The 14,190-nt window shown below is 39.9% G+C and overlaps 1 protein-coding gene across 1 annotated transcript; it reads right to left on the bottom strand.

Moving 5' to 3' along the window:
• Positions 1 to 4,745: 4,745 nt before the first annotated feature.
• adra1aa (adrenoceptor alpha 1Aa) lies at positions 4,746 to 13,563 on the bottom strand. Its single transcript, XM_073466945.1, has 2 exons — positions 12,663 to 13,563; positions 4,746 to 5,302 (listed from the first exon to the last, which is right to left on the bottom strand). Exons 1-2 carry the CDS (start codon positions 13,558 to 13,560, stop codon positions 4,746 to 4,748), a joined length of 1,455 nt encoding a protein of 484 aa, XP_073323046.1. The 5' UTR covers positions 13,561 to 13,563.
• Between the last annotated feature and the right edge of the window lie 627 nt (positions 13,564 to 14,190).

Below are 14,190 nucleotides of genomic sequence, written 5' to 3'. Positions count from 1 at the left end.
TCACACATTTAAAAGATTATTTTCAGTTTGCAGTTGCAGCTTGATTAGGTTTAGGCAGCAAAACGACCTGGTTAGGTTGAGGAAAAGATCATAGTTTGGATTCAAATAATGAGTCCACAGTTACAGTTACTTTCAGAGGATTTCCATAAAAGATGTGTCAAACTCTTAATGACAATACTGGACAAATTTGTCATTTTACTGGTTCAGCTAACCTGCTGTCAATGATTAAATCCTAATTATGAACTCCACCACAATGAATGACTCACTAATGTACCAGTATTAACAATCCAATACTACAAGATTTAAGGTCCCTTCTCCTTTTTGTGTTTTTGTTCCTTTTGATGAATGTTTGACCCTCTCTGTGCAGAATGATTTATTTTATAGTTTGACACTAGAGGGCAGTTTTCACATTCATCTCTTGAAGGAGGAAAGTGTCCCTGCACCCACAGAAAATCTGAGTTGAAGACATGTTGATTTTGAATCATCACAAGCAGTTTGGAGACCAAGTTAGACACAAGTGTGATGTGGGAATTAGAATCCTCCAGCAGAAATACAATGAAAAATAGATAGTGCCAAATTACGAAATCTTTTCCAGCTTTTTTAAGAATTTACAGACAAAAAAAACAAATGTCTTTCCAAAAAGGCATGTAAACTATTAGACAAATAAAATAATGTATTTCAGGTTGGTAAATCAACTATACTGTTCAGTCACACCACATCCCAGCAGTGGTTGTAGTAACTGCAGAGAGGCAGTGGGACACTAGGTGGAGGCAGTGTGTCATGAAGCTTCCCTGCAGCTCTTTTTGTTCCAGCTTCTTCAACTCTTCACCCACAGGGATGCTCCAGGCTCCCAGCTAAATGAACTGAGCAAGACAACGTCACAGTGGATGCACACATCAGCAACAGTTCTGTGATTAGTGAAGACCCCTGGCTGTTTGACAGTCGTCCAATTAGGACTTAGCACGATGAGCTCACTGATTAAACCAGAGAGGGGAATCCTATAATGTCAACATATTCACCCACTGATGAGGGCTTAGGAAGGAAAGAACACAAAAAGCATCAGAAAGTCTTTGCAGAGCTAAGCCCTCCTGGGAAAAGTGAGCAAACATGACTCACCAGATGCTCTCGCTATGCTTTCAATCCACTGGAACAGACACCACAGTTATAAATCCACAGGCCTCCTCAGAGAGGACTTTTCATCAGCACAATATCACCGTGAACATTCATTTACACTCAAAATGAAAAGGTTGCCTGAAACAGTGACTTCAGGTTTTCAAGTTTTTCTATCATGTTGAGTCAATGTGAATAATTTAAATAAGTAGATTCCTGATATATGATAAGCCATTTGAAATGCATTACTTTTAGGAATATAATTGACTAATAAACACTTGAAAACACATGTTTATGTGGAAGTTCCCCTTAACTTTTTATGTAATAATTAAATAAAACCAGGTTTATGTATATATCTGCATTCATTTAAAACATAAACAGACAACTCTTCAAACTACTCTCTCCTAGCTTCCCTGTTAGCGCCGCTGCCGCAAACACAACATTAACAACATGGCTACACTTAACAGCCTGGCTACTGTCCAAGGCAAAAAACAACCTCGAGATTCACAATTTGACCTAGAAACCCTGATCTCAGTGCTGTGAATTGGCAGAGTCTCAATAGCGTTGCCAGAAAGACAACTATCGTATGTGTCTGATAGATTTGCCCTCTGTACAATGTATAGTCAACAACTCCAAAATACCATGATGTATGATAATTTGACAATTTTTTGATGCTTACATTAGTAGCTGGTTTTAGTCTACACCCTAACATTTACCTCCTGGCATGATCACGATGGTAAAATATGGATCTCAGGCCTCATGTGACCTCTTTTCAGCCAATCATGTTCCATGATGAATCACTCATCCAAAGCAACTTGGAGGATGAGGTGGAGCTTGATTTTTCTGGCTAAGGCATGTATTCAATTTGTGTTGTTTTGAATGCATTTATGACTATTTGTTCTCATGGTTTACATGATAATTTCCTCCAAAATACGACAAGTTCAAGCCTCTGTTATAATAGGTTAACACTTCCCATCTGGCAACACTGGTGTCCCAAGTCCCACTGGTAAGAGGAAACACATATCAGCGGGGGGATGACCCGTTCACTCTTGTTTTACCTCGGTTTCTCTCACTCTTCTTCACCTTCTTTTCCTCCTCCCTCAGCGGGGTTCTTTTTGTTTTACAGTGAAAAGTTTCCACAGTTGTTCCAGTCACTCCACTGTTACCTGGGGATAGTGACCAGGGAAAACAATGCCACTTCTTGTTTTGGTTGCACAATGGCAGATGTGCTTCCTTTGTGCCGTAATTTGTCCTTTGTTTTTGTGGAAAAAAAACGAAGCCCTGTGGCAGGCTGAATAGCATAAAGTCATTTTTCATAGCCATTACACTCTGCATCAGTTTTTACTTCAGAATGACAATTTATTAAGCTTTTTCACTTTGTTGACTTTCCTTCAGTGTGTTACACAGGTTCTTGTGCCTGTCTTGGAGGTTAAAAAGCCCAAAGTCTGCACCAACGGCAACTTGTCTCTATCCCAGAAAACACTGCTCCTGAAGTGTTCGAAACGCCTTGTCAGGAATTAAGGGACGCCTTTAATTCCTCTGCTTTGTCACACATTCGCAAAATGTATGCCTTTATTCATGGCAGAAGTGAAGCTGACTGTAAGCTACATGGTGAGCAGTGCTGGTTCAGGTGTGTGTGAGCTAAAAGAGAGCATTTCAGACAGAAGGGGAATACAGAGCTGCAGCACTAGATAGTATGAGAAAATTGATGTGTTTTTTGGGCACTAAAGCATGTAAACATATTCTAGTAGCAACCCAAAATAAAATTATGAACCTGAAAAAGAGCATAATGTCTCCTTTATAGCAAAAAAGTAGTCTGTTGCCAGTTTAATCAGCAAACTTTGCATCAGATGTGACGCTTTACTTTGAAATTATGCAGTAAAATTGGATGGAAATGTAATTAAAAGACTTTAAAAGACAGTTTTTTGTGTAGAAAAGCAGTTATCCCTTTTCAGATCAATGATTGCGGGCTCAGTAATGTATCAGAATATTAGAATAGAGGGAATACAGATTCTACACCTATTGTTAACTTCACCATGAATAAAGGAGGGACTGTTGAATAAACACGTGGGGGTTGTTCTTGTTCTGTTCCAGTCTATATCTGACTACTGCGAGGCAGCAGATCTAATTACAGTGTTCATTACAGTAACTGCATTTGGAAGATAATATAAAGTATAAATATAAAGCGTAGCACACAGGTATTCGTTGGCTGAGGTTTTTTGCTCTCTCCACACAGAGACAATAGCAGGGAGGGGTGAATTAGGTCATTTGTACCATCTGTACTTTATTGCTGCGGCTGGCGGCTGCTCTCCTAATGGCATCTGCTCAGAGATGGTGTGATTTACAGGTTCACAGAAATGCTAGTCAATGACAACGCGGACACAGTCAAGCACTCTCACTGCGTGCCGGGTACCCTCCCCTGTGGGAAAGCTGTCGAGTCCACTACGTCTAGACTTAGCACGCAGAGGGGCAGATTGACTTAACGATGCCGACTGCATCTCCTCCCTCTCACAGTTACAAAGGGAGAGCGTCTTGGTACTACAGCAGGAGTAGCCAGGGGAAAAATAAATCAATATGGTAGGCAGAGGTTGTCCTCTTGCCCTTTGATTCTTCTGTGTAAACACAGAGACACTTTGCAGTCTTGAACTCTCACTAAACTTGCTTAGTTTTCACCTTTTCACTGGTACACACCACCCACGCAGAAGATCTTAGGAAAAGCAGAGATATAACTCGGTGTGCTTTGTGTGTGGATGGCATCTAAAAATGAGGGAAACAAAGAGTACGGCCTGAGAGAAGAATGTCTGAGACTGTGTATGACTTAACATGACATCTCTAAATCTGCTGGATTTTTTAAGAGGCTTGGGGGCCGGTCAGTATTGAGGTCAGCAACCACAAGGTCAGTTAAAATTCCACACAAGTATATTAAGACATCCATCTGGCAGCGCTCGGAGCTACACGAAATTGTGGGAATGCGGATAGATGAAGTAGAAGTTTTGAGAGGCGATATATTCAGTGACTCAACCCAAAAAATGAGTCCAGAAATGTCCCCATGGATCCCTTGTTAGCAATATGTCATACAAATTTATTGTAATGTGACTTGGAAGTACACAAGGTCCCTTGGTTTTTACTGTGTACAGAGCAGCACACAAGCAACAATTTGTCAGCAGGAACAGCATTAGGCAAACTTTGGACAACAGGAGCACCACTGACCAGCATTTTTGAAATCATGCAATATATAAATATTTTCTTTTTACATTTATACATTTGACTGCCTTTCTGTGATATAAAATATGTAAACATTTGGATTTATTTTTTGGTCCACCTCCAGAGAGTGTTACAGCATCTTTTTTTTCTTCCAAAAATTGATGAACATTGGATGGACTGCAGCAGTTTGTGTTAAGAAAGCTAAAAAGCCATCTTCCTAAAAGGGTTAAATATGATGGCTGTGATGTTCTTTCAAGCTTAAATCCAGAAAAAGCACAGAATGCTATCAAAACTGAGACATTTTGAATTTCAAAGAAGCCATCTTTCCAACACAGCTCATCTTTAGTGGTGTAAACAGCTAAAAGGAAAATATATTCTCATCAGTGACCTTGAAAGGGGAGTCATGACTAATGGATGAAGGATTACAGTAGCTATACAGGCTCTCCTTTTTCCGACAGGGACAGTTGGTGGATTTTAATGGTGGGAAGGTTTCCGACAGGAGGGGGCTGAGTGGAGTTGGACTCCTGCGGGGGAGTCCCACTGCTGAGGATGCAGCAGCAGGTTCGGTGGAAGCTTTTACTGCAAAGTTTAGCCACTTTGGCTTTGCGGCCCTGGGACGGTCCAGATCCGCTTGTGGAGCCGGCAGAAAAGACCCCCCTCCACTCCCTGCTGTCCCTGGAGGAAGGTGTCCTGGACAGGGCCATAGAGGAGGAAGGGCTGAGCCGACAGGGAGCCTCCCTGCTGTCCAGGCCCAGGTTGAGGGGCTGGCTGTGACCCTGAGTTTGATTCTGAACTGCATTCAGATTGTGATGGTGAGGCCTAGGGTTCACTCTCAGACAGTGAATGCCAAGTAAACTCTGGAAAGCTTTTTTAAACTCCTGGTTGGAGCACGGGTAGATGATGGGGTTGATGCAGCTGTTAAAGTAACCGAGCCAGAAGGTGATCTTGAAGACGGTGTCTGAAGGTCTGTATGCGGGGAAAATGGAGCCTGTAAGGACATGAGACACACAAGTGTGATTAACCACCACAGCGGAAGGAACAACAAACAGATTTCTTGTCTGAAACTTTTATCAGAAAACAATTGCCTACTGCCATGTTAGCAGCTCTGTGAGGCTGTAGATATAACTACAACTATAGCTATATGGTATGTTAGCTTGCTAACATGCTCTCAATGAGAATGCTAACATGCTGATGTTAACGGTGCACTATGTAGTTTTGGGGACGAAATTTTTATCAGAAGAGAACGATCTTCAACAACTGATTTTTTATGCTTAAACAAACTAAATAAACAAACTCTCTTCTATTCTGACCTTAAAGGAGAACATTCATACTGTTTTACTTTGTTTATATATGGCGGACCCCGCCACCTTTCAAGTTTCAAAAAGTTCTGGGAGCTTATTTTCCTCTGACAACAGCTTGTTTATTCAGTTATGGAAAAAATAAATATTTCTGAGTTTGTGTTATTACCTCATTAATATTGAAAATATTACAATTCTAAGTTTGAATTTCCTCTCCAAAAACTGTATACAGTCCCTTTACGCAGGTAAAATGTTCCATGTTCACCTTAGTTTAGCCTGTTAGCTTGATAACAAGTACAGGTGTCTGGATGGGTCATTAGTTTTGCAGGTGTTTGGTATCCACACTCAAATATCTAACCTGTAGCAAAATTTTTATAGCAATCAATCCAATAATTGTTGAAATATTTAAATTTAAACCACAAAGTTCAATCCCATGGTGTTGCTAGAGGAAAAGTTGAGGGATCACTAAACTCATTTAGATTCATCTTGTGGGGAACGTGATTTTTTTCTGCCAATCGTACCAGCAGAAGTCTTGCCTAGCCAGACATATCTCAACTGTGCTGTGCTTGTTTGTATTTCTTAAACCAATCACAATCTTTTGGGGAGTAGAAATAGCCCAGGAAGAAGGAACAGTTCCCCTACAATAGTATCAGGGGGATCTTGTTTTGGACTTGGGGAGGCGAGTCTTAGGATTAAAATGGCTAAATTGGCACAATAAGAAAAGGTAACGACTGTTAGTCTGTTTACATTCATAAGGTTAGCAAAAAGTTATGGTTATCGCTCCAGATTTTCACAATCCATCAACTTTTCAGTTGCTGATCAACTAGGAAGTGGTGAAATGATAACAGTTTGTCAGAATACCTACTCTTACACAACGTCTAACCTTGAACACAACAGCATAATGTTCTCGGCATTTGAGATTCCCACAGTGAGACATAAAATGACAGAAAATGGCCGCCGTGAATATGGTCTATAGCTGGCCTTTACCCACAGTCTACAGTACATTCAGTGAGTCAGACTGCCTGGTAGGAGGGAATCATCCTCTGGGCACCATAGATAACTGTACTGAATTTTATGGCAAGCCATCCACACATGGTGATATTTTACTAAAGGCGGAAAATGTCAACCTGCTAGTGGGGCGAGAAGGAAAAACCAGTGGATTAAGGTTGTGTTTATATGAAAATAACACAGGATCTACAACTCCTGAAAGAAATATTATTGCACTCATTTACATCCACATTCATTTTACCCACTCACTAAAAATGCTCCCTACTTGCCATTAAGGTTAAAGACTATTAATACTGCTGCTTTTGATTAGAGGAAGCAGTCGCAGCAGAGAGCGAACGTGAGTTGGATCCTTAATGAGAAAGCAGAGGAAATGGCTTAACAGGCACATTGTATTGTGGCCTGTTTTGTCACTGTAAATGTAGGTGACTCTTCACATTTCCAGGGACAGAGGAACATTAAAATAATTAAATAGTGGTCTTCTTGTGTGGCTATCTGTCTTCAGAGGTAGAAGGGAAGAAGCTGTCTTGTGAAATGCTTTATTGGACGAGCTGTTGCAGGCGATTAAACGTGGGCATTTGAAAAATGAGATCATGATGTGGTGATGGATTGAAAGAAGAGGTGGAGGGAGTTTGAGAGCAAATAATTTCGCGCCTGGTTCTGCAACTCATACATTTTATCCCCAGCTGTGCCAGAAAGAGCGATTCTTTTATTGCCGGTACCCATGATAGATTTAGTTTTTAAATGAAAAAGGGATATTGCAGCTGTTTGATAAATGTTTTGTTGTTCAAAATCAATGAACCATCACCAGCTGTTGTCATGGGAAAACTGTGAAAGTCCAACTGTTGTGAACTTCGATTAAAACACAATATGTTTTGAGTTTGCAAACTTCAGCAGAAAAAGCTGAAAATACCACGTTTTACCACAAAGGACCACATTTTTTACCTTATAAAGCTTAGTCAACGATTAGTAAATTATTGGTCAATCGAAAAAGAAAATCAATCGCTAACTATTTTGTTCATCGTTTCTTCAGGCAGAAATGTCAAACATTTGATGGTTCCAGCCTCTTATATTTAAGGATCTGCTTGCTCTTTGTCATTTATGATAACAAATTATGCGTCTTTGAGTTTTGGACTGTTGGTTGACAAAAGAATCTTTAAAAATTAAATTGTGATGAGCATTTTTTCACAATTTTTTAAATTAATTAAATGATTAATCGTAAACATAACTGGCTGTTCCTGAGCTATGGTGTTGAATACTAGCTAGAACATTTTTTACAGAATATTATTATGTCACAGTGAAGTTGACCTTTGACCTTTTGGATATAAAATGTCATAACTTCATCCAGTCCAAGTGGATGTTTGTGCCAAATTTAAGGACAACTGCGGCTCAAAACAAAGTTTATGAGATTTGTGAGAGTGAACCAAAACTGTAATGTTGTGTCCTGTAAAACCAAAACAATGATCTGATAGTTGCTAAAGAGCGGGATTGCAGAGTTGTATAAATTGATAATTTTGTCACCTGTTTCGTCATAAAGACCTTGGTCAAATGTCTTTGTTAGTTTTAGCCGACTGAATGTCTGGGCTTTTTAGTCTGATCTTGGTATAAGAAAACTATGACCTATTTTGGTCTAGTTTTATATATATATATATATATATATATATATATATATATATATATATATATATATATATATATATATATATATATATATATATATATATATATTATCTTACCATTATCTGGTAAAAAAAAAACACAGGTTGAATCATTTGGAATGACATAATGTAAGTGACATATAAACACAGCATTTAATGTCACCAAATACATGCGAACTGAGTTAACTGCTCAGGTGTTAGGTACTGTTGTTTATGATGTGAGACAAATGGCTTTAAGCTAGTAAGCTTGCTAGTTTCATACTAAAGCTCCTTCTTTTGTATTTTTTAAAACACAATTCAGTCTCGTCTTCATTCGCAAACAATATTGCATGTTGATGGAGTCACAGTGTTTAATAACAATGGTGCCGTCTTGTCATCGTCTCGTTTTAAGTCGTGGAAAAAAAGGTTGTCGCTGAATAAATTTCGTCATAGCTTTGTCAACAAAATGAACACTAGTTCCTCATTAGGGGACACCTTTCACATTGCATATTAATTTGACCAGTTGTGATGTAGAAGGGTACTAAAGGGTGTTTCAGTACGCCACATTGTTTTACTGTTGTAATCAGTGTGCTGAAACCCTGTGTTTCAGCCTGGTATAAAGCTTCTCTTTATCTATTTATTTTTACATTTTATGCCGTATCTATTCAAATTATTATTAACAGAAGATGAGTTGAAAAGAGATTGAGAGGGATGAAACAAAGGTCCCCAATCCAAACCAGGGACGGATTTGATATTTATATTTGATTTTAAATTGACTTTGTCTTGTTTTGCATTACCTGGAAGGACTTCTGACATTTCATTAAGAGAGGAGAACAATCCCCAAATAACCACAAAGCGGAAAGAACTCATCTCTTCAAAATTTCTGACAGGATCAAATTCCCACAATTTGATAACAAAATAATATGAAGACCAGTAAACCAAATCTAACAATCACAAGTTATCATGTCAAAACTAGACCGTTACTTGGTGACTCCCTGATAAATCCATCATTGTCCACAGACTCATGTGGCAGCGGTATGCAGCCAGACGCCAGCATTAGTATGGGAGTGTTGGTGAGCTGAGGCTTTTACTCATTTCCCAGTCAGCCAAATGGTAACAGCTATATTTACAAGCATGAGAGCATGGAATAAATAAAAACCCTGAGGGATTTGTGTGGGCTTTGCCATATCTCATATCTACTTGGTTCAGATTTCCCCCTCACATTCCCTCCACATTGACACCGGCATATATAGTGCATGCATGGCTGGCAAGCCGTGTGATTTCCCTTCAAGCTTGTCTTCATGAAGCTGGGTGTTCTTGAGGGGAACGTAACATAAAGTCTGACACCGACGTAATGGCTTTATCCGTCACTCCCCAACCAGCTTTGTGATGAAGTGAGTCACCGACACGAGGGAGAGGAGGGAAATGGCTTTACAGTTCATTGAAGGATGAGTGTTGGAGATAAAACAGTCTGAGAGTCTGTGCTTTTGTTTACAGACAGGGGAGCGCCTGAGGCCGTCACAGATTTGAAAGATTTATAGTGACTATTTATAGAACGTCTACCTGGCCGAGTCAAAGCTTTTACTACGCTGCTCAAGAGGCCATGAGGCTCGTCTTGAATGATAGTAACTTCATTGTGCTACCATGGAGGAGCAATTCAATTAACATGATCAAACTATTAAAGCCCGCAGCACTTAAAAACCTGGCAGTCGATGAATGGATCTGTAAAATGAATTAGTGCAGAAGTGAAATAGGTTTTCTACAAGCGGTCTGACTCAGATGTGTAAATGTAGGTGATTGAAAATATGAGTCAGTTTTACATTCCTGAAATCTCATTGATAAAAAAGTTACAAGGCAGCTAATTAACTGTTTTGTGTGTCTTTAAAGAAAAAGGGACATTTTGGGAAATATGCAACCTTTCTTTGTTAAATTGACTTAAATGAGAATACTATTCATAACCCTACGTTCAATATTAGAGACGAGAATTGTTAAGATTTTATTGATTCCAATACTATTATTGATTCTGCTTATTGGTCCGATTCTTTATTGACTCCCTTTTGGATTCCTGATCAAAATGTTTCTGTCTGGCTGTCCCCTGAGAGCAAACTGTTGCAACGGTCATCATCTAAAATCAATGAAACAAGGGAACATAATGTTCAGCATTCATTTTCATGTAGTTTATAAGTTGGGAAGCAGTCGCACTTCTGTGTAGAGTGTCAGATATGTACATGTCATTACTAGAATTTAAGACCATGATGCTTAAGAAGATGTTTCATCATGTTGCTGATGTTTTCCACTTACTTGAAATTATCATCTTACAGATAATACAATTAGCAATGGTGTCATCCTTTCACTTGAAATGAAGCCATGCTTTGGACCATTTCTCTCTCTCTGCCATGACTCCTTCTTGTTGCAAGTTTCCAGCAGTGTAGAAGAATGAGTCATTGTTTTGCTTTGTGCAACTCTCAGAAAAAACATGCCGGCATTGATGTAAGTTATGGATAAGCCTGGAAGCATATGATGATCTTTTTTAACTGTGTCTTAACTGGAATTGGTTTTCGGTTGCCATTTACATTCAATGTGAATCTACAGTCATGAGACAGTTATCTTACCTGAGCATACAGACATGAAATAGTCCACAGGTAAATAATCTGCCAGCCAATGCCTTTAAAGCTCTAGGACTTAAGGATGTGGGCTGACCCCTGCTGACCCTTACTGCAGGCAGCAGTGTGTGTGTGTGTGTGTGTGTGTACGTGTGTGTAACTAGTAGTTGGGATGGTTCCCTGATTAGTGTTTTCTGATGGCACCTGGGCTTAGTGCCCCATGGTTATAAAACAAGGCTCTGTTGCTCATTTCCTCTCTGCTTGCCTCCACGGACACGTCACATCTTTGTGTTTTGTTTGCATCTTATAACACCCCTCCACACACACACACACACACACACACACACACACACACACACACACACACACACACACACACACACACACACACACACACACACACACACACACACGCCTCACTCATGCACATCATGCAATGTTGATTTACTGATTTCCTCACAACATCTCGTTAATATTTAATTTTACATTTTAATTTGGTTGGATAAAAAGTCTTTTTAACGTGGTCTGTCTCCCTTTTGTTGTAGCCACTCAGCCAACAAATAGTTCGACAAATAGCCGCTATAGAGCCACAACTTGTCATATTTATTGTTTGTTTTAGTAAAGGTTAAACAGACGAGAAATAACGTGTTCATTTGTGAGCTTTATTGTTGCTGTTTGAACTCGAGGTGGGAATCTACAGAGGCCAAACGACATGCCTATGATATTATCGCGATACTTAAGTGTGATATGATAATATGATACAATATATTTGCTATTTAAAATAACATATGCTATTAAAATTGCAATTTATTACTTTTTTTCAACTACAACTTAAATAAATAAATAACTAAAAATAACTAAAATAAATATAAATAAAGAGACACTGTCAATGTCTGTTTTTCCTATGTAACAGGATAAAGTGATCTGTTTGTATTAAAGTCTACATAGTCCATGTGAAATGAATCCAAAAGTGTGTGGACTACTGTCATAATTCTGCACTAACCCTGACCCAAGGTGTCAGGTTCCCACCACACCTTCATTGAGCACTGAGTCCTGAAACCTGGAAATAAGCTACTATTTTGCTCTTCTGGTTCCCTTGTCTTGAATCAATAGGTTTTGGTTAGATGCCTGAAATAAGTTCTGTGGTTGACACAAGCTAAAGAGATTTTCAAGTTTTTATGTACCACAAAAAAATACATCAGTAAAGATCCCACCATTAAATCTAAAGCGTGTCTTATAAACAGCGGTTGCTAACAAGTGTCTAAATGAGACTACAGAAGTTTTTGGGGAGACTAAACGTCATCAGGCTGAACATGGAGACTCATTTACTCACTGGTCTACAGTCAGACTTTAGCTGCAAACTATCCCAATTCTGACTTTTACAACTCACAGATTGATCTATTTATAGTGAAGTTGTATAGTAGTGTAGTAGGAAGCTTAGCAGTGGTGACGAAGAAATTACGCAACTGTGCTGTAGTTCGTTTATAGCCTTATGTTAACTTTTTATTTCTATTAATTGCATTTACACTTCAAAAATCACGTGTAAGTTGTGTTTATTTGTGAAGATTATCTTGATGAACAAAACGCGTAAGTATCATAAACTTGTGTTTGCCACTGAGCTTATTTTCCGCTATAATCAAAAATCCAATTGAAAAATCCCATAGACGATGCTATCTTCTACAAAAATACGTCATCTCTGTTGCTCTTTATTGTTGCTTTGCCCATACAGATGTGACAGATGTCTTCAAAATCATCTCGCTCACAAAATGAAGAATCTCATACAAGATGAACATGACTATACTCACCGATAGGTAGCACCAGGAAAAACGGCAGCCAGCACAAAATGAAGCAGCCAACCACAATGCCCAAAGTCTTGGCGGCTTTCTTCTCACGTGAGAACTTGAGCAGTCGCAGGGCGAAATGTGTGCGGCAGCGAAGGGCCTCGTCCTCTGCTACCGTTGTGTTTCCTCTGTGTATCCTGAGTATAACCTTCTCTGAGTCTGACTTCTCTGTCTTGTGGCCCTCCTTCCGGCCCTGGCTCTCCCTGTGAGCCACCACATAGACCCGGCAGTACATGGCCAGTATGATGGCCAGGGGGAGGTAGAAAGAGCCCACAGCAGAGAAAATAGCGTAGCCCGGCTCCTCTGTGATCTTGCAGATGGACTCGTCCTCAGGTGCCGGCTCTTTCCAGCCAAACAGAGGTCCAATGGATATGATGATAGACAGCACCCACAGCAGCATCACTGCCAGCAGCGCCCGGCGTTTTGTCATTATCGTTGGGTAACGCAGAGGGTAACTGACTCCAATGTAGCGGTCGACAGAGATCACACAGAGGCTCATGATGGAGGCGGTGCAGCAGAGCACATCCACAGCTGCCCAAACATTGCAAAAGACCCGTCCAAACATCCAACGATCCACGATCTCTAAAATGGCAGAGAAAGGTAGTACAGTGGTGCTCAGCAGTAAATCTGCCACCGCCAGATTAACTATCAAATAATTTGTGACTGTCCGCAGGTGTCGATGACAAACTACAGAGAGGATTACCAGGATGTTTCCTACGATTCCAAACGCAATGATGGCACCAAGCACCGGGCCCAGAACCACAGCCTTGACCACGTTGAGCTCTGGGACTAAAGCCTCACTGCAGTTGGAGCAGTTCTGTGTCAGAGGAGCTGGGGTCATATTGTCCAGCACAGGAACCATCTGCTCCAATACTAAGCTGATGTTTGACACTGTCCTGTGCAGCAGAGGTAGACTGAAACACACACCTATTCAAGTTAACTACAGAAGAAAAGGGACATCAGGACATTCTCATAAAAGCCATTAGAGTAATGACCACATTAAGTCTGTCTTGTCAAAACAAAAATTGAATGATGATGCCTCGACCAAATGAGCCATTATGTTGGCAACGCATCAAGAAAAATAAAACAGAATGCAGAAACACCCGGAGAGAAGTGTAATATATGCAGATGAAACCTACTGCGCTGCGATCAGGTAATCCATCTTGAGAATATGACTGATATTAAAGCTGAATGTTTATGCAGCTGGTACAAAAGTGCTGGTTGCACACATCCAGAAAAAATCTTTCATGGTCTTTAAGCAAAAAAGTGCCGTTTTAAAAACCACTTTTCAGGGTAGATCCGCAGCAGTCCAGGCTCTTCCTGTTGAGCACGGCGGCAGATTCAGCTTCAACACAGCAACAGGATTCAGCACCTTTGAAAAGAGAATGAAGAATCTGCTTTGACAGAACTGACTCATCCCTGGCATACATTAAAACACAAAACACTCACCCTTCTTTTGTTTTTTGTTTTATTCTCTGCAGGTTTTTTTCTT

Source organism: Pagrus major, chromosome 5 (assembly GCF_040436345.1).
Source record: "Pagrus major chromosome 5, Pma_NU_1.0".
In the NCBI taxonomy this organism is placed as follows: Eukaryota; Metazoa; Chordata; class Actinopteri; order Spariformes; family Sparidae; genus Pagrus; species Pagrus major.
This window is presented reverse-complemented; position numbering and strand designations above follow the sequence as displayed.